The sequence below is a fragment of the Prionailurus viverrinus genome, chromosome A2, assembly GCF_022837055.1.
Source record: "Prionailurus viverrinus isolate Anna chromosome A2, UM_Priviv_1.0, whole genome shotgun sequence".
NCBI lineage: Eukaryota > Metazoa > Chordata > Mammalia > Carnivora > Felidae > Prionailurus > Prionailurus viverrinus.
This window is the reverse complement of record NC_062562.1, coordinates 18300418-18322531: the sequence shown is the minus strand read 5'-3', so window position 1 is coordinate 18322531 and position 22114 is coordinate 18300418. Positions and strand designations below refer to the sequence as shown.

Here is a 22114-nt window from a genome sequence, read left to right as displayed (position 1 = left end):
TCATCTGTTGCTTAAATAATACAAATTCCTTTGGAAAAAGTATCACAGCAAGTTTGTATACAATATAGTATGTAGTAAGTCCATCTAAAAACCAAGAGCAATTCTCTCTATATTCATAGGTCACAGAAACACTTTGAGAATGAGAACATCTACAACCATTCCAAGATCTCTGGAGGAGATATGCTACATAAACAGAAAGTACAACTAAGGTCATAAAACAGCATCAACCCTACTCTAGCTCCCACCCCAGCTCAGTACAGCAGAACTGGCACAAGGCAGACAAGGCAAGTGTTTGCCATAGGCTCCAAAAGCACAAAAGCATTAGTCTTTTTGACTTAAAGAAAGTGTACCTGCTTACTAAGTCTCTTTTAAATAGTGCCAAAAAGTTCTAGAATAAAGAATATAAACATAGTCAATCTAATGCGGTGGTTCTCACAATTCAGGGCACATCAAAATCAAGTGGAACACCTGTTAAAGCAGAGATAGCTGGGCCTCACCCCCAGTTTATCATCTGGCAGGTCTAAAGTGAGGCCTGAGAATTTGTATTTCAACAAGGTCTGAAGTAGTGCTGACACTGCTAGTCCAGCACCCACTCGGAGAACCACTGCTCTATTGTTCACAGAAGCTGTTCGCTGTAGTCTTTATCTTGCAAGATTTCTAATCATTTAACAATAAAATATATCAGTTGCATGTCGGTTTTTAAAATTTTTTAACGTTTTATTTTTGAAAGAGACAGAATATGAGCGAGGGAGGGGTAGAGAGAGAGGAAGACACAGAATCCAAAGCGGGCTCCAGGATCTGAGCTGTCAGCACAGAGCCTGACAGGGGGCTCAAAATCTCGAACTGTGAGATCATGACCTGAGCCGAAGTAGGATGCTTAATTGACTAAGCCACCCAAGGCACCCCAGTTGCATATCAGTTTTTCAACTTTTTACTGAAAATAATCTCCAAGTTACAAAAAAGTTGCAAGAATAATAGCACAAACACATGCATACACCTGTTACCCAAACTCAGCTACTGACATATCCTGTTGTGTCTATTTAATCATTATTCTCTTCCTCCCTTCTCCATATGCATCAAATATTTTTCCCTAAACCACATGAGAGAAAAAAGTATACACCATGGTCCTTCACTCCTAAAAACTTCAGCGAGTTATTTCTTAATAAGGATATTCTCTTATTACTCTTATTTAAATTCTCTTAGATACAGTAGTTAACCAATTTCGGTGAATTTAACATTGATACACTACCACAACCTATATACACAACAGTTCCATTGTGCCCCAAAATTGCCATGTTTCTACTTTCCAAATCCTCCCCCAACACCCTGGCAACCACGATTTTCTATTCCTATCATTTTGCTTTTTCCAGAATGTCACAGAAATAGAATCATATTGTATACAGTCTTTTTAAAAATTAGATCAAATACATATAACATAATATTTACCATTTAACCATTTTAAAGTATGCGATTCAGTGGTATTAAGTACATTCACGTTATATAACCATCCCCACTATCTATTTCCAGAACATTTTTATCACCCCAAAAGGAAACCTTATACCCATTAAGCAGTCACTCTCCATTTCCCCTCCTCCAGCCCTTGGTAACAACTAAATTACCCACTCTGCTTTCTTTTTCTACAGATATGTCTATTTTGGATATTTTCTATAAATGGGATCATATCAGGGGTGCCTGGGTGGCTCAGTCAGTTAGGCCTCCGGCTCTTGATTTAGACTCAGGCCATGATCTCACGGTTTGTGGGATTGAGCTCCACATCATGTTCTGCACTGACAGTGCCAAGCTTGCTTGGCATGCTCTCTCTCCCTCTCTCTGGCCCTTCCCTGCTCCTGTGCACTCTCTCTCAAAATAAATAAACACTTTAAAAAACGGGATCATGTGAGAGTATGTGCTCTTTTGTGCCCAGCTTCTTTCACTCAGCACAATATTTTCAAGATTCATCCAAGTTATAGCATGTATCAGTATTTCATTCCTTTTTATGCAGCATGTAGCCTTTTGAATCTGATTTCTTTTACTTAGTATAATACCTGAAATTCATCCATTTTTAATGTTGAATAGTATTCCATTGTATGTACATACCAAAGTTTATTCATCCAGTCACCAAAACACATGTCACTCCTGATACTTTTTCCAGGAGTGTAATGTTACTCAAGGTAATTTACAACTAATGGGGTTATAACATATTTACAAATGGCAAAAAACCTCAGATATACACAACATTATGTAGGTTCACAATTCTTACCTGCAATTCTAAAAGCCCAAAATCTCTTAAATATCAAGGTTTTTGGTAAATTTTCAGGTCATGTGAAGTCATTTGGAAACAAATCCTGACCAGAACTATACTGAGTCCTTTACTGTCTTTAGTCAGTCCCCTTAGTGAGAATATTCATATATTTTGAAGTATTACTATGTTTGATATACATCCCACCGGGGGATAGAATTCATATATGATCTACGTACCACATTATCTTTCTATATTCAGAAAAAGTTATAATTTTGACTTTTGATCCCACAGATTTTGGATAAAACTTGTAGCCCTGTACTTACACAGCTCTAAATGAAACAAAAATTAAATTGATAATTACTAAAGTCAGTGAGCAGGCATTAATCTTTTTTTCTGTTACAGACTGCCCCCCCCCCCGCCCCACTACACCAGTGAAAAGGACCAACTCTACCCTACAGTCCCCTTATGAGCAATGTCCATCCCACAAGATCATTGCAGGTTATCACACAACCTAAAAAAACTAACTGCCATTCATAAAAGTCACCTTTTCTGCTAAAATACACATACAGTCTTTTAACAAGCAACTGTTAAAGTTCTTAAAACATCTGATTGCTCCAAGGCATATTCTTCAGCAGATATAAGACTGCATTGCTATGGAACCTAAATGACCCTTTACTGTTGATCACCTGAGAGGAGATCATAGCTGCTCTCTATATACTTCACAGATATTCACTCATTCCATGCATACTGAGAACGCATCAGTGCCAGACACAGTGGGCAAGTGTAACAGGAGGGAACAAGACAGACAAGGCTCCTGCTGTCATGGAACTTTCTAGTGGGAGGAATAAGACACACAAAACCACTGGAAAATAAAAGTGATAGATCCTATGACAACAAACCAGGATATGATGAAAATAACTAAGGAGTGATTTTGGAGTAGATAGTGAGGCAAGCCCCTGAGAGGTGAAACTGAAGCCATGAACTAAATCCCAGAAGACAAGTGAGGATCAGAGGGGAGAACAGTGCAAGGGCCCTGACAGAGAAAGAAGTCTGTATTTGGTCAAGCCTAGAGAAAGGCTCAGTGTGGCTACAGCATAATAAGAAAGGTGGAGAGCAGTACGGGATGAGGTCAAACAGCTAAGGGCCAGCTCATGCAGGATTCTGTAAGTCAGAACAAGGAGTTGCAAATTTCTTGCAAGTGAGATGGAAAACCTTTAGACGATTTCTGGCATGGTAATAACATGATCTGACAGGTATTTTCAAAATTTCATTCTACTTGCCATGAAGAAATGGATAACATGGGACTAATAATCCAATTACCTCATTTAAAAAAAAAAGAACCATGTATCTACTTTTAATACATCATTACTTCATACAATAAAATGCCAAGAAGAGAGTGTATTTCCTGAAAGGTGATTTTTTTTAACCACTGTCTTAAATTATTTTACATGAGTATTAATTAATGTCTTACATCTGCCAATTATTACTCTAACAGCTACTACAGTAAGCAAATTTAAGAACTTCTATGGACCTTATACATTAATATAAGCATTACTCTGCTAATAAATCTGACAATATATAAATTCAGTCAGTACTAAAGAAATGAAGAGTTTAAATTGCTATTTAAACATCAAGACATCTCCTTTCCAAATATACCAATGCTTAACGAAAACACAATTAAGGAAACAAGACCAAAGCTGAGGTTACTGCTGTCAGTTGAAAAATAACTGCAGCCTATAAATTCTTTTAGTTCCTAAAGATAATAGTGAATGAATAAAGTGTGTATGAGACATGCGCACGCGCGCACACACAAAGACGTGAATGTGTAAATGTGTAAGAACATAACTACTCTTCTGTCTCCACAAATTCAGAATTGATGCTTTTAAAACAAAAAAATTAGCTTTCTAAAAAATAATGTTTCTGAGTTTATTCTCAATTTACAGACCAACTATTTCTAGACATGACACAAATATCAAATTATTTCAAGCACAAAAATTTATTTTTATGGATAGTTTCCCTCTGCGGAACCAAACTGAAAAAGCAGCTACCTAGTTAACATGAAAAATTTATTGCATGTAAATTGTTTAGAAGTAAACTATATCCTCAAAACACAGCATACTCTTTCTTGAAGAGTTCTTAAATTTGGATTACTAAAATTCTGTAAATAGATTAATGGTCTACTTTCTTCAATTGAAAATTCTGCAAAAGACATCACTTAAAGATTACTTTCATATTTAAATCATTTCATATTATGTAACCTAAAAATATCAGTCGATACCTTGAATGCCTAACATTTCACTTCCACTTTTTCTGTAATGTATTAAGATTTGAAGGAACTGACCAAACTTGGCACTTTAAGACACTAGGAGGATATTATGAAAAGTTTAATCTGCAGTTCAGACCACAGAGCAGAGGTCAAAGAGAAAGCTCTTCTGGATCTATCCATGAATTTCAACAAAACAGCTGTTGCAGGACTTCATTCTCAGAGCAAGACTGAAAATTCAAGAAACCACTAATTTGTACAATTTCTCTGGAAAGTTGTAAATGTCACGCTGAAGCAATGAAATATAAATTTTTAAATACAGTAAGTTTATTAAATCCTATGGGCTCATACATAAAAACACCACCACCATGAAGAACATAAATAGCAAGTTTAATGATTATATAAAATATATTCAGGGGTAAATGCTACAACACTCACTTTAGATCTCATAGGCACCCAGAAGAACTGGAACAATGCATCCTCATCGCCCATGTGTGGACAAACAGCCACAAAGAACCACAGCTAAGACTAAAGCTGGCTGTTATTTGAAGACATCAACAGGAGGCTTCTGGAAATCTTAACTGTGGTTTCTTAAAAAAATTTTGAGTAGCACATGATGCAGAGATCTGACAAATACCCTTCCTAACCCAAGGCCACATGCATGTCCAGAAACTCACCTGTGTTATACTCCTTCAACTGCAAGTCCTTTACAGGCGTGCCATCAGGAGTCCGAAAGGCATTAAGAATCTGCAAGAATACGGTGTTTACACTAATGACACAAACCATTATCTAACACTGAATATTTAACTTTCCCTTTTTGTTTTTATTCTATATAATTTAAAGCAATCATTACTTTATAAAGGCAAAATTAACCCATGCATACTCTAGGCACTCAAAACTGTTAATGAGTAGAACATAATTATTAAAAAATTCCTGGGGCGCCTGGGTGGCTCAGTCGGTTGGGCGGCCGACTTCAGCTCAGGTCACGATCTCGCGGTCTGTGAGTTCGAGCTCCGCGTCGGGCTCTGGGCTGATGGCTCAGAGCCTGGAGTCTGCTTCCGATTCTGTGTCTCCCTCTCTCTCTGCCCCTCCCCCATTCATGCTCTGTCTCTCTCTGTCTCAAAAATAAATAAATAAACGTTAAAAATAAAAATTAAAAAAAAAAATTCCTAAGTACGTAAAAAAGGCAGAAAAAGCATAACTGTCAAGAACTTGAGCTTTGAAATCAGACTGCCTACATTTCAAGCCTCTCCTGCTCTCTTGCTGTGTAACTTTTCAGTGCCAAGTTTCTCATCTGTTAAAGAGAAGATGATGCCCTGGGCTCAAGTCAGTAGAGGGCCATGGCACTTAACTCCCTCACACCTAGTCAGTTCTTTTCCTCATCTTCAAATGGATTGTTCTCTCCCAGCAGTCAGGCTTGGCTCAAATGTCATTTTCTTAGTGATGCCTTCCCCAAATACCCGATCGAAAACAGCCCCTACCCCAGTTACGCTCTACACCTTTATTTATCTTCAGAGCATTTATCACTACCTGAAATTATGGGGTTTTGTTTACTTTTTTATTATCCATGGAGGCAGTGACTTTACAATATCCACTGCTATATTATTCAGTGCCCAGCATATGCTTAATATTTGGAGGGAATGAATAAAGAGTACCTATTCATAAGGTACTGTGATAATTAAAGAACTAATGCGTGTAGACATCACGTGATGCCTGGCACAGAGTAAGCAGTTTGCTCTTCTTATTGTAATATTCTGACCAGATTTCCCTGTAAATTCAGCTATAATTTAGTCAGCCAGTCCTTTAACAATGACGAGTTAGGCAGCTCCCAGTTCTTACTGTTGTAAATAAACTGCCTCTTTATGTATGCAATCCAATCCTCCCTCTTAGATTATGCCCTAAAGGATGATTATCAGGTCCGAGGACAGCAATTATTTGTCAAAATTTTTTGTTTGTTTGTTTTTAACAAACCCCACCTCAGTGAGTGAATGTATAACTGCTGAAACCTAAATAAGTTCTATGGATTGTACCAAAGCCAATTTCCTGGTTTAGCTACTGTCCTGTAGTAATACAAGACGTTAACCCTACAGGAAGGACACCCAAAACTTCCATGTACATTTCTTTGCACCTTCCTGTGAATCTATTAACTTTTCAAAATACAAAGTCAAAAAACATTTTTTTAATTGACAGAAAAAAAAAAAGGAAAAAGAAGAAAGAGGCTTACCTCTTCTTTTGTGGCATTTTCAGGCACCCCGCTTAATCGAATAAGCTTGCTTGGTTTCTCCTCACTTGGGCCAGTCCTATAATCTTGATCCTTGAATCCACAATAAAAGATTATTTCAGAAATGAGTATATGTTAGTATGCAAATGAAAGTGAAGGTAAAATACAGGTTCTTAGGAGCAAAATCAAAATGACCTGCATCATATAAGGTATGAAAAACTGTAATTTTCTCTATTTTTTTGAGTTCCAAAATTTAATTTCAAATCATTAGTATATAAGTGTGCTAAAACCAAGGCTCACTGAAGAGTCTTGAAATATAAAGCAGAGCATTAAGAGAAACAACACTGAACAGGACTTATAATTAAGGAAAAAAAATATACTCTCAAAAATATAATTTTCTTTTCCTGAATGAGAAAATAGAAAAAATTCTTAAACCAGATGCCATTTGTCAAAGATGTCAACTATAAACAAATTTCAGAACAAGACCAAAAGATGTCATCTGACCATACAACTTAACAGTACAATTCAGAGAAATACACGTTTTCCATATTCACAAAAGCCTTAACTCCAATGTCTTCTACTCTTGAAAATATCATGAACGATAAATTATATAGTCAATCAGCTCTAACATTCTCAAAATCCATTTGATTAGCATGTCTTAGGATTACTGTCCAAAATAACAGTAACCTGAGTACAGATGAGTAAAGTCTATTTCAAAGATAATATTTGCATTAACCAACTGCAAACATAACTCTCTTCTCTTAGATTATATACGTTAAATTATATATTATATATATTGAAATTCAACAATTAAGTTAATTAAGTTAATTGTAAGAATATACCTGCAATATTACCATCACTTCCTTACGACTAGGAAGACTCCTAGGTATTCTGTATATCCTAAATGAGTTTAAACAAAAAAATGGACCCTACGGTGCCTAGGTGGCTCAGTTGGTTGACTGTCCGACTCTTGGTTCTGGCTCAAGTCATGACCTCCAGGTTTGTGGCTTCAAGCCCTAGGTAGGGTTCTGAGCTGATGGCACGGAGCCTGCTTGGGATTCTCTCTCTCTATCCCTCTCTATGCCCCTCCTCTGCTTGCTTGCACAGATGAGCTCTCTCTTTCAAAATAAATAAATAAACTTAAAAAAAAAAAAAAAAAAAAAAAAAGAAAATGTTCCCTAAATAGCCACAAGGCCTGACTAGCAAGAGTTTAGAGAACCAATTCCCAAAGACATACTTTCTAACTAAATTATCCCAATGCGTTTCAATCAGCACCATAAAGCAAAATAAGAGATACATGAGCTGCTCTAGAGATGTACATTCCATTCTTGAATATACATTTTGGGTTTATTTTTTTTAAGGATTTTATTTTTAAATAATCTCTACATCCAACCTGGGGCTCTAATTTACAACCCTGAGATCAAGATTCACATGCTCTACTGACTGAGCAAGCCAGGAGCCCCCCAGGACCAAGGATCCTGGACTCTACACTTCATCCAGCAGAAAAGCAATCTACTCCATTAACATACCTGAAGGTCCCGTTGGGCATCTCGGGAAGTTTTGCCCTCTGGAAAAGACTTGCTCTGGCCATAGCCAAATATTTGGCTTCCTGGCAGCCTGTGATCCACATCACGGTACTCCATGCTTCTGTAATCAGTGTCTTCCCGGCCAAGAAAGTCCAGACCACCTTCTTCTTTAAACACACCAGCATCTGAACTCTGTTGCTCACCTCCAGAAAGCTGTGACTTGTCTTGGTCTTGAAGTGGACTTTCGCTGTTCTGAAAGTCCGATGAAGACTCATGTTCAAAGGCTACATCTTGTTTTTCTCCTTCTCTTGTTTCTGAATGTTCAAATTCTCCTTTCTGAATGCCAAAAGCAGGCCTTTCTGTTGTATGGTCATGTGTGGATTCTTCTCTCTTGTTCACGTTCATACCAGAATGTTCTCTATCTTGTGTAGAGGGTTGTATGTAATCCAAAATATTTGGATCCACAGAGGGCATCTCCCTATCTTTAAACTCCATACAAGGTCCCACCTCTCTGCTCCTAAAATCCTGATCAGTCCTGGACCGGTGTCTACCTCTGAAATCTGAATGTGGCGTATCCCTGTCCCTAAAGTCTAGATCACTAGTACCTGAACTTCGGCCTCTAAAGTCCACCTGTGTTCCGTCTTTGTCCCTGAAGTCCAAATCAGATACATCTCTATTCCTAAAATCAGAACGGGACTGATCTCTGGCCCTGAAATCCAAATCCGACAAATCTCTTCCCCTAAAATCTGCATGGGATCCATCCCGGCCTCTAAAATCTAAATCATAAGTGCCCCGGCCCCTGAAGTCAGATGAAGGAGCATCCCTACCTCTGAAGTCAACAGTGTGAGCATCCCTGTCTCTGTAGTTCATGTGAGATGTCTCCCTACCTCTATAATCCATAGAAGTACCATCTCCACCCCTATAGTCCATAGGTGGTCCTTCTCTATCCCGAAAATCCCCAGAATGTATGTCCCTACCCCTGAAGTCCAACTGTGATGAATCTCTGTTCTGGAAATCAGAAGATGAAAAATCTCCCCCCCTGAAATCATGTCCAGGTCCCTCCCCTCCTCGATAGTCACCATGCGGTCCGTCTCTAGCGCCATAGCTGAAAGAATGCTCCTCTACATTTGCAAAGGGAGGCCCCGAATGCCCCTGGAAATCAAAGGGAAGTGAATCTCTGCCAGGAAAGTTGCCAGAGTGTCTCTCTTGAGCATGACTCTTAAGGGGAGGAGGAGGATAATCCCTGTTCCACCCGGGAGCAAACCTTTCTTCTTGGCTCCCACTGTAGAAACAAAGACAGTGTTATTCATATTGTCCAGAGAGTTTGAAATCTACACACCAGCATATTCTTCTCTAATCACAGCACATTCTTCTGCAAACATTTTTTTTTTTTGGCAGAGTTCTGTAACAAGGTCCTAGATCTGCAGAAAACAGCAATGTTTTGCTATTTTAAGACGAAGTGGCGGAGTAAACTTTTATGCTCCCATTTCAGAACACGAGGAAAGTCAACACAAGGTTTTCAACATGACTGCTGCAGAAAAAGCTTTCACCCAGTCCTGCAACAGGGAAAATCCGCAACACCAGATAAGCTAGCAATGGTGACACACTACAAAAATTTCCATTTCCTACAGCCAGGGAACTTAGAATTCCAAGATCAACATGATGATTCCTATACATCAAATAAATCAATGCACCATAAATGTATGACAGTAAATTTTAGGCAGTGTCTTTCTCATTTCAGCATACAGGGATAACATTCCAAAATATTTGATTACAGCTACAGCATGGACACTACCTAGATCAGAATGAATGCAGGTCCAAAATGAAAGAACACTGGCTGTATATCACCAGCAGGAGAACACAAGTGTATACCAGCTGAGCATCAGCCCTGGCTGTATCTAAAATCCAGTTCTACAGTGGCTCCACCTAGAAGCGCTCTCGCCTGGGTCCTAATATTAATACTATCCAAGAGTATCACAAAAGGCAGCATGAAATCATGCCACGAAGCGTTCATACATCAACCTAGCTAAGCAACAGCATCCAGAAGCTTAATGCTGAAAGGGACTTAGAGCATTAGGCCTTCAAGTATTATCTCCAAGTCCCAAAAGCTGATATTCCAGAATCTAATGCCTCATGCTATTTTTTAATAGTAATAAAATATATTTTAAAAATAAGCAAAGTAAATATTAAATTCACATTCTCAGTTTACAAAACTCAAGAGATAAATGAGAACTGCTCTAGTCTTTCATTCTACCCAAATCTTCCCTAACCATCAGACCATTTTACATGCTTTGGCTTTGGTAAAAGGGAATTGAAATCTGCAATTAGATACCTAGATCCTAAGCTTGAGGGGAAGGAGAGAGCATGAAAAAGGAAAACATGAAATGATCTGAAGGGTTATCTGCTATTTTGCAGTAAAACAAAAGTATTATATTAGGAAATCAAGTCCAAATCAGTTATCTTCTTCCAGAATATATAGGTTCTATTATATGACCCTTCTGAGCACAGACTACACCACCAGAGAAAGACTTGAAGGACACTCAGTTCAGGAGAAACAGTTACAAGGCCAAATCCTTTCTTAAAATAATAGGATTTCAACAACAGTAACCTGAACATTAGAATGATGTATATTTAATGGATTTCCAGAACATGATGATTTCTATTAGCTCCCATTAACATTAATTATGTCTATGTGGTTCATCATAAGAGGAGCAAGTTTAAATGTTCTTCATAATACAGTATTGCACTAAAACTGATGCATTACCACTAACTCTAGTGCTTTATTTAAAATCATCAAATCCCAATAATTACCTTACAGTAAGCCTCAGTAGACACTTATGGGTGCTGAGGCATCTAAATCTACATGTTTTCTGACCAGAATGCATCTAACACTGTCTTTGAATACTGCCCTAAGATTATCTTACTCTCTTAAGTTGGGAAGATCAAACTCATCTAGAGTAACCTACCCCTACCGTACTTTAGGGTTCTTAGAACTGTATTTTATGCAAGATACAGTTCTATTAACGTAAAATAGCAGCGACTACAAAAGCCATTTTCAACCAAATAAGATAAAACGTAAGAAGTTAAAATGAAAGAATCATTTTCCTACAAGATTATCTTTTTTAAAATCCAGAGCATAAGTCTTCCAAAAACTTATGCTATATAAACTATGTCTCCCTTTTAGTCAAAGATCTTAAAAATAGCATGTAATAACTTATTTAAAATGAAGGTGGGGAAATATGACAATACATTTCATATTTTAAAAAAAAGTAACTAGTAAAACTGATTTCTGGTTACAGAAGGAAAAAAAAATGAAGGTGGGGAAATAGAATTTTAAATAATAAATTGGTGAAAAGAAAAATGTTCTGAAAACTTTTTTTTTTTTTAAGTTGTGCAATAGAGCTAAGGTTACCCAACATTTCTTGAGGCTTATCTAAACAATCTAAATTAGGTTAATTTGTATAAGAAACAGCCTTATTTACAAAACAGTCATCCATAAATATGGGTAGAAAAGGATAAATTACAATCTAAATATTTAAAAATGTTAAAGTATAAACCCACTGATCTAGATTAGGGATTGGTGAAGTTTACACAAAGAGCCAGACAGTATTGATATTAGGCTTTGCAGTCTTGATCACAACTATTCAACTTTGCCATTGTGGCATGGAAGCAATCATAGACAATTCAGAAACAAATGGCTGTGTTCCAATAAAACAAAAGTGAGCTGCAGGCTGTAATTTACTAACCACTGACACACACCTTAAATTTTAAAAGGAAAAACATACCCAGCATCACCACCATTGCTTTAATTTAAAGACCGCTGAGCAGAAAGACCCCTATCATTTAGTATGTATGAAACACTAGCTTTACTAAATATCATATGGATTTAAGAAACCCAGTTCTCAACCTAAATTTTTCATTGGAATCCCAAGCTTCAGAATAGTGAGAACACTTTTTGAATTTGCATGATACATTTTGCAGATTGCCAATCCAAAAGAAAATTTACTAGTAACAGAAGTTTCAAGGGAACATCAATATTTTTTAATGTGTAATTTTAAAGGTTGGATTTCTTTGCCATACACAAAGTAAAACCATAAAAATCACATTCCTTTGGCACCTTATCGTCAGCACAATGCAAAGGTTTTAAAAATACAATCATCAGTATTTATTATATTGGCTATAAAAAAATTAACTCCCTGCAAATCTAAAATATAATCTACTACTAACTGAATGGTACTACTTTCTCAACTTCCCTTTGTACCCAGTAATCCCTAAAATTGAAATGTACCTCAGAAAATTGCATTAAGTAATTTTTTTTTTCCTGGTAACTATTTTGGTAACTGAAACACAATGTGCTGTGGGCAAAACATAGCTCTGGATTCTAGACATAAATTAGTGAAATTAATAAAATGTTTATGTACATATATAAATGTTTACATACGTTTTTGCTAGCTTTCCTTTTTAGCCACATTATGTATTACTTTATTAAAAGAAACAGAAAAATAATGATCAGGGGATAATTTTTTAATATTTAAAAAAAGTGCTAAGGGGCACGTGGGTGGCTCATCCAATTAAGCGTCTGACTTCAACTCAAGTCACAATCTCACAGTTCATGGGTTTAAGCCCCAAGTTGGGCTCTGTGCTGACAGCTCAGAACCTGGAGCCTGCTTTGGATTCTGTGTCTCCCTCTGTCTCTGCCTCTCCCCTGCCTATACTCACTCTTTCTCTCAAAAATAAATAAACATTAAAAAAAAAAAAAAAAGAAAAAGGCACTAAAACACAAAACACTTGGTAAGCTTGGTATTCAACCTCATAGTCACTTTGGAAAGGACCAGAAATTTTTTTTAAGTTTGTTTGTTTGTTTATTTATTTAATTATTTATTCAGAGAGAAAGAGAGAGACAGAGAGAGACAGCACGAGTGGAGGAGGGACAGAGAGAGAATCCTAGGTAGGCTCTGTTCTGTCAGCAAGGGGGCATGAACTCACAGCCCTGAGATCATGACCTGAGCTGCTCTGGTTTTTTAAAAATAACAGAAACTATTTAAAAAATTTCTAGGGGTTCCTGGGTGGCTGAGTCAGTTAAATGTCTGACTCTTGGTTTCAGCTCAGGTCATGATCTCATGGTTGTGAGATGAAGCCCCGAGTCAGGCTCTGCACTGGGCATTAATGAAGGCTGACTGAGATCTTTCTCTTCTGCTCGCTCGTGTGTGTGTGTGTGTGTGTGTGTGTGTGTGTGTGTGTGTGCGCGCTCTCTCTCTAAATAAATATACAAACAAACAAGAGCTGTTTTTGTACAAAGAAAATATTCCCCTTTATGGCAGACCAAAAAATGTCATCATTACAAAATTTCAGTGTTCAAATTTCAAGACTTACCGAAAAGGTCCTGTTCTGTTAGCAGATCGAGAATCCCCCCACATCTCTATGTCAAGAGGGCCCAGTAAATAGATCCTTTTGCTACCAAACTGTGTGGTTATAGTAGTACCTGTATATAACAAACCACAAAAAACAAACACATTAGAACATGAAGTAAAGGCTAAACTAATTTCTGCCACCCTGGCTTATCAGGAACAACAGCAGGGATATTTTTAGAAGTCACTTGTAAACATTTACTCATTACTTTATAACAAGAGAAATACATTAAAAATATTTTTTTAGAGCAAGAGAGAGAACGCACAAGAGTAGGGAAGAGAAAGAAGCAAAGAGAGAGAGAGAAAGAGAGAAAGAGAGAGAGAGAGAGAGAGAGAGAGAGAGAGAGAGAGAATCTCAAGCAGGCCCCACTCTCAGTGCATAGCCCAATGCAGGGCTCAATCTCATGACCCTGGAATCATGACCTGAGCCAAAATCAAGAGGCAGACACTCAACCAGACTAAACCACTAAGTGCCCCAAGAAATTCACTTTTAAATATGTGTACCCTGGGGCATCACAAATTTCTCAATGTACTAAGAATGCTTTACACTTACTAAATACTTACTAATTTTTCCAGCATCCATTCACCTTCCTTTTTGGAAACAGCATCTCAACATCGACACCATTCTCAGTCTGTGGTTGAGCCCACACAATCCAGCCTGGCCAATTAGAACAGTCTACCGCCCTCATCACAGTGATTGCTCAAAAAATGGCCATGTACTGGGGGTCTGGGTGGCTCAGTTGGTTAAGCATCAGATTCTTGATTTTGGCTCAGGTCATGATCTCACAGTTGTGAGATCAGCCCCAAGTCAGGGCTCCACACTAGGCATGGAGCCTGCTCCCTCTCCCTATGCTCCTCCCCTGCTCCTGCTCCCGCTTTCAAGCTAGCTTGCAAGTTTGCTCTCTCTCAAAAAAAAAAGGGGGCGGGGGCATGTACTAAGATGTACCACTATGGCATAAACATTATTTTGAATTAAAAGAAATCAAAACCTAGCAGGAAAAACTTTTTATCTCCTTCTTAACTGCCTGATTGTACAGGAAGAGAGCAATTAAGAGAGATTCCTCTTTACCAAAAAACTTATCTGCATAATAAGGCAAACTTTGTTTCTCTTCTCACCTTTCTGCTAATGGTCTTCCTCCCCTTTGTACCTTAAGACCACTACCCTTCTCCTTATTCAGTATGTCTTACAAACCTCTTGTTGCCATACTGCTTTGAGAATTTCATGTCTGTATGGATTCCTCATATGTATGACACTAAATTTAATTTTCTCCTGTTAAAAAATAAAAAAAAAAAAAAATTAAAATGGGCATGTAACCCAAGGCAAGCTTAGAAGCCATCTCCAGGATTTTTGCTGCAGCTACTAAAAAAGATTAAGGGACACCTGGGTGGCTGATTCAGTTAAGGCTCCAACTCTTGATCTCTGCTCAGGTCACTGACCTCGCAGTTCCTGAGTTCAAGCCCCACATTGGACTCTGTGCCAACAGCACAGAGCCTGCTAGGAATTCTCTCTCACTCTCTCTGCCCCGCACACATGTGTGTATGCTCTCTCTCTCTCAAATAAACGTCAAATAAATACATACATACATACATACATACATACATACGATGCAAACTTTCATTACATTGGATTTAACAATGGCTTTTTAAAATGACACCAAAAGCACAAGGAAAAAATTAAAAATAAAGTGGACTTCATCAAAATCCAAACTTTTACACAAAGTACACTACCAAGAGTGAAAAAACAATCCACATTTCAACAAAAAGGCAGATGAGGAAGTTCCAAACCCTCATTCTTCCACAGAAACATCAAAAAACAGCAGCAAATGGCTGAACCAGCTGTGATGGAGCTTGGAAAACAGCCAAAGGTGTACAACAACCAAGAGACTGTTCAATCAAGAAAAATCTCTTCAAAATAATAGGCAACTTTTGTGGTGTTTTTACTCATCCCTATCCCACTCACCCTTGCATGGCAGTGGTTCTGGTCTTGAAAAAGTGGCAGCCCAGGGACGCCTGGGAGACTCAGTCGGTTGAGCATCCGACTCTTGATTTCACCTCAGGTCATGATCTCAGCATTTTTGAGCTCCATGTCGGGCTCTGGGCTGAAAACTCAGAGCCTGCTTGAGATTCTCTCTTCCTCTCTCTCTGCCCCTCCCCCCGTACACGCTCCCTCACTCAGACCCTCTCCCTCCCTCCCTCCCTCCCTCTCTCTCTCTCAAAATAAATAAATAAACATTAAAAAAGAAGAAGAAGAAGAAAAAGTGGCAGCCCAGTTCCCTCCCTCAAATCAGAGGGAAACCTGATTTGCAAATTACTGAGTATATCTGTTCTAATCTATTTGGGAGATACCTGATATTAGCAAGCACTGCTAATAAAAGCTGCAAAACCTACTCAAAGATAATGAGGAAGTTGGGGTGAAAACACTTTGAGAAATTACAACATTTCAAAGCAACAGGTATATGGGAAAATTTAGAAAACTACACACACACCCAGGCAACACACATGATGCGACAAGACCTGAAAAGACCTTTAACCTTTCACCTCAGATTGATCCCAATGCCCAGAGGAAGGCTACTAAATGTTGAAGGAGTGCCCCAGCACAGAGCCACTCTGCAAAAACACAGGTGGTTATACATTTTTCTGCTTTTCTCTTTTTTTGTTTTTGTTAGTGTGTTTTTTGTTTTTCATTTGTTTGAGCTTCTGGCATACACAGAAATCTTGGTCTAAATATTAGATGAACATGAGCTAAAGGAACACAGACATCAGTGATCACATAGTGAGGACAAGGAATAGTCTTGGCAAAATAGTTTAGAAAAAGCCTCAAAACAGACTACCACAGCCTTCAACAATCAAAAAAAAAAAAAAAATCCGTAAACCCCAACAAAAGGGGAGAATGTGATTTTCAGAGTTATCAAATTATGATGCCCAATTTTCAATAACAAGGAAAAAAATCACAAGACAAAGAAATAAGAAAATATGGCCCATTCAAAGAAACGAAATAAATCAACAGAAACTATCTCTTAATATACCTAGACATCAGATTTACTAGACAAAGACTTTATGACAACTATGTTAATTATGCTTAAAGAACTAAAGGAAACCAGGAAAACCATGTATAAACAAAATGAGAATATTTATGAAGAGACAGAAATTTATACAGTGGAATAAAAAAATAAATTAAAAACCCTGGAGCTGTAATTACAACAAGTGCAATGAAAAGTTCACTAGAAGGGTTCAAGAGATTTGAGCAGGCAGAAAAATTAGTGAATTTGAAGACCAGCCGGTTGAAATATAAAGTCTGAAGAACAGAAAGAAAAAATAATGAACAAAGGTGAACAAAACCCAGGGGGCCTGGAAATACCATCAAATGGACAATGATTATGGAAGTCTCAGGAGAAGAGAGATAGAGAAAGGGCAGAAAGATTATTTGAAGAATGGTCAAAAAAAAAAAAAATCCACCAAATGTTATGAAAGATATGAATATATAAATCCAGGAAGCTAAATGAAGTACAAGTAAGATAAACTCACATTAAGACACAATATGATCAAACTGTCAAAAGACAAAGAATTTTGGGGGCACCTGGGTGGCTCAGTCAGTTAAGCTTCCAACCTCGACTCAGGTCATGATCTGTTTGTGAGTTCGAGCCCTGCATCAGGCTCTGTGCTAACAGCTTAGAGCCGGGAGCCTGCTTCAGATTCTGTCTGTCTGTCTGTCTGTCTCTCTCTCTCTGCCCCTCCCCAGCTTGTTCTCTGTCTCTCTCTCTCAAAAAATAAAGAAAAAAAACAATAAAAATAAATTTAAAAATAATTTTAAAAAGACAAAGAATTTTCAACGCAGAAGTGACAAGACCCTCAATAAGATTATCAGCCATAAAAAAAGAAAAAAAAAGATTATCAGCTAATTCCTCATTAGAAACCTTAGAGACCACAGAGCAGTAGACAATTTATTAAAATACTAAGGGTATAAGTGAAGAATCAGTAAATTCTACTTCTGAAACCAGTATTACACTATACGTTAACTAGAATTTAAATAAAACTTGAAAAAAATATTTAGGTAAGTAAAATACTAAGGAAACATAAACTGTCAAGAATTTTTTTTTTCATTTTTAGAGAGAGAGAGTGCATGCGCACAAGTGGGGGAGAGGGATAGCGAGCGAGAGAGAGGAAGCGAGAGAATCTTAAGCAGGCTCCACCCACGACCCTGGGATCATGACCTGAGCTGAAATCAAGAGTTGGACACTCAACCAAGACACTCAGTCACTCTGTCAATCAAGAATTCTATATTTGAGAAAACTGTCCTCCAAGAAATGACACATTCCCAGATAAACAAAAGCTGAGGGAGTTCATTACCATTAGATGAGCCCTGCAAGACATGTTAAAAGGAGTTCTTCCAGTTGAAATTGAAAAAGAAGCTAAATAGTAATCAAAGCTATATAAAGAAATGAAGATCTCTGGTAAAGATAAATACAGGGGCAATTACAAAAGCTAGTATTATTATAACTTTGGTTTGTAACTCCACTTTTTACTTTCCACATTATTTAAAATCAATCTCTCAAAAATAAACAAACATTAAAAAAATTTTTTTTGACCCAGCAATTGCACTATTAGGTATTTATCCAAGGGATACAGGTATGCTGTTCCAAAGGGGCACATGCACCCCAATGTTTATAGCAGCACTATCGACAACAGCCAAAGTATGGAAAGAGCCCAAATGTCAATCGATGGATGAATGGATAAAGAAGATGTGGTATACATATACAATGGAGTATTACTTGGCAATCAAAAAGAATGAAATCTTGCCATTTGCAACTATGTGGATGGAACTGGAGGCTATTAATTATGCTAAGCGAAATTAGTCAGAGGAAGACAAATATACAACTTCACTCATATGAGGACTTTAAGACAGAACAGATGAACACAAGGGAAGGGAAGAAAAAATTATATAAAAACAAGGAGGGGGACAAAACATAAGACCTCTAAATATGGAGAACAAACAGAGGGTTACTGGAAGGGTTGTGGGAAGGGGGATGGGCTAAATGGTTAAGGGGCATTAAGGAATCTACTCCTGAAATCACTGTTGCACTATATGCTAACTTGGATGTAAATTAAAATAAAATAAAACTTCAAAAAAATATACAGTACAAAAAATTTTTTAAACATTTTTTTTAATAAAAAAAAAAAGTCAAGACAATGGAAGCAGCAGCTTCTGCCAACCAGGAAGCAGCAGGTGAGTTCTCAGAATCACTAATAAAATCACTGAGGGAAAAAGAATGTCTGGTTTATAATAACCCAGATGAATGGGTCCTACTCCAGAAAGAAAGAAAAAAAAAAAATGCCACAAGGGACATCTATCATTAAGGAAGAGAAGAGAGCACCAAGATATAAGGCAGGGAAATATAGGCTAACTCTACTGTTTTGAGTCAAGCTCATGAGCTGTAAAGCTGCTAACCCCTGAGCCAGTCTTCTGGTTATACAACAAGAAAGCCTGAACAAGAACACTTTTTCTGGATTGGTTCCACTGATGCTGAGTTCCTGAAGTCTGGAAGTACCTTGCTGGTAAGAACTGACTTTTAAAGTCCTTTTCACATTGGACAATGCCCTTGACCACCCAGAACCCCATGAATTCAAAGCCAAAGGTGCCAAAGTAGTCTACCTGCCCCCAAACACATCTCTAATTCAGCTTTTAGATCAGGGAATCATAAGGACCTTTAATGTTTATTAAACATGGTATTCTATGGAAAGGACTGTCAATGCTATGAAAGAGAACCCTGACAGAATATCATGAAAGTCTGGAAAGATTACACCACTGAAGATGCCATTGTTATAGAAAAAGCCATGAAAGGAGGTGCCTGGAAGGCTCAGTCAGTTAATGGTCTGACTTCAGGTCAGGTCATGATCTTGTAGTTCCTGAGTTTGAGCCCTGCATCAGGCTCTGCACTGACAGTGTGGAGCTTGTTTGGGATTCTCTCTCTTTCCCTCTCTGCCCTTCCCCAACTTACACTTTCTCTAAATAAAACAAACTTTAAAAATATAAATAAATAAATAAGCCTGTTGTGTGTCTTTGTATGAAAATATAATAACTGTATGGCAAGAGCCATATGAGATGTTCTGTGTCGTCACCCAAGTATTCATGGTGTAGAACATCATGTGCAAGACTTGTATGAAGTGGACAGTCTATCCTTACATAGGCATAATGTGAGTGACATTTAACAGAAAATTAATAATATGTTAGTTTTCTTGCTATCTTATAACATTTTTTTCAAAGAATTACATTACCATACAGTATGCCTCTCTCTCCCATAACTGGAGAAACTGCATTATCAGCCTATCATCACAGGTAAATATTTTAAAAATCTAACAGTGTTTCCAATACTATATTATGAATATGACTGTAATACTGTATGCCACAAAAATTTTATAATGATTCGTTCATTAGTGTACAGGCTAGGCTACCATAAAGCAATCATATTGCTGCTTCCTTGGTGCCACTGCATGAATCATCAGTACCTGTAAATAAATATGAATTTTTTATATATTCTTTTTTTAAATGTTTAAATGTTTAAATGTTTAAATGTTTTTGAGAGAGACAGAGCGCATATAGACAAGGGGCAGAGAGAGAGAGAGAGACACAGAATCCAAAACAGGCTCCAGGCTCTGAGCTGTCAGCACAGAGCCCAACAGGGGGCTTGAACTCACAAACAGTGAGATCATGATCTGAGCCGAAGTTGGACACTTAACCGACTGAACCAACCAGGCGCCCCATTATCTTTTTGTTTTTGATATCTACTGTTAGTAATATGTATAAACATCTATACTGTTTTTATCATGTAAGTTATGATAATACTGATAAGGTTACTATTGATAAAAAGACAATATTGATATAGGTACTAACAATTCATTTTTGTAAACAATTAAATAGATGGTATTGATTAAAAAAACAGTACTATGTATATTTTCTCTTCCTGGAGATTTTAATAATATTTTCTCTCTAGCTTACCTCATCCTTAAGAATACAGTATATACTGGAGTGCCTGGGTAGTTCAGTTGGTTAAGCAGCCTGTTTCAGCTCAGGTCATGATCGTCCCACATCAGGCTCTGCACTGACCACACGGGGCCTGCTTTAGATTTGCTGTCTCCCTCTTCTCTCTGCCCCTCACCTGCTCGCACTCTCTTTCAAAAATGAACATTAAAAAAAAAAGAATACAGCAGCATATAACACATATAACATACAAAATATGTGCTGACTTTTTCAGTTGTCAGTAAGGCTTCCAGTCAACAATAGGCTATTAGTAGTTAAGTTTTGGGGATTTAAAAATTATACATGGATTTTCATCAGTGCATGGAGTTGGTGCCCCAACCCACCATGCCATTCAAGTATCAACTCCATATGCTGTGTATATGTTGTATAACTGTATAAGCTGTATATGTTTAAAGAGACTCATTTTAGATCCAAAGACACACATAGGTTGAAAGTGAAAAGACAGAAAAGATATTCCATGCAAATAGTAACCAAATGAAAGCTGAGGTGCTAGATTAATATCTGACAAAATAGACTTTTTTTTTCTTAATGTTTATTTTTGAGAGAGAATGACTGCACGCACACGCGTGTGGGGAAGGGGCAGAGAAAGAGGGAGAGAGTGAGAATCTCAAGCAGGTTCTGCAGTCAGTGCAGACCCAATGTGGGACTCGAACTCATGAACCGTGAGATCATGACCTGAGCCAAAATTCAGAGTCGGATGCTTAACCAACTGAATCACCCAGGCACCCCTCAGACAAAACAGACTTTGAGTCCAAAGTTTATGAAAGACAAAGGATGACATCAGATATTAACTAAAAGGTTCAAAATATACAGCAAGAAGATAAATCATAAATATTAAGCACCTAATAACAGATTCTCAAAATATATGAAGCAAAAACTGAAAATGTGAAGAGAAAAATCAACAGTTCTCTAATAACTGGAAATTTCAAACCCCACTTTCAATAATCGGTCAACCAGACAGAATAAAAGGAAATAGCTTAACACAATTAGAGATCTAATAGACACAAACAGAACACTCTATGCAAAAGTAGCAGAATCACATTTTCTCAAGTGCACCCGGACTAGTCTCCAGGATGGACCATTTGTTAAACCACAAATAGGTCTCAATAGACATAAAAAGATACCGGGGCACCTGGGTGGCTGTCGGTTAAACATCAGACTCTTGGTTTTGTCTCAGGTCATGCATGATCTTGCGGTTTCATGTGTTCAAGCCCCGCATCCAGCTCTGCACTGAGTGCAGAGCCTGCTTGGGATTCTCTCTCCACCCCACCCCTTCCCCACTCACACTGTCTCCGTCCCTCACGACATAAATAAATAAACTTAAAAAAAAAAAGATACCATTTAAGTATCTTCTCTGACCAATGGGGATGAAGTTAAAAGTCAGTAACATAAGGAAAACCACAATTCACAAACTTAAA

The 22114-nt window shown here is 37.7% G+C and overlaps 1 protein-coding gene across 10 annotated transcripts in view; it reads right to left on the bottom strand.

Annotated features, from left to right (window-relative positions):
• The window catches only part of RBM6 (RNA binding motif protein 6), a 104969-nt gene that overhangs the window by 70071 nt on the left and 12784 nt on the right, over nt 1-22114 (bottom strand). For 4 of the 10 annotated variants that reach the window (XM_047846033.1, XM_047846052.1, XM_047846043.1 and 1 more), the window contains 5 exons: nt 14853-14930; nt 13626-13734; nt 8256-9534; nt 6730-6819; nt 5183-5252 (listed from right to left, as the gene is read on the bottom strand). In XM_047846033.1, the coding sequence (XP_047701989.1) occupies nt 5183-5252; nt 6730-6819; nt 8256-9534; nt 13626-13734; nt 14853-14865 (1561 nt within the window). In that variant the 5' untranslated portion in view covers nt 14866-14930. Of the gene's footprint in view, nt 1-5182; nt 5253-6729; nt 6820-8255; nt 9535-13625; nt 13735-14852; nt 14931-15620; nt 15730-22114 lie in introns of those variants that run through there. The other 6 variants (XM_047846077.1, XM_047846086.1, XM_047846068.1 and 3 more) reach the window with 3 other exon arrangements.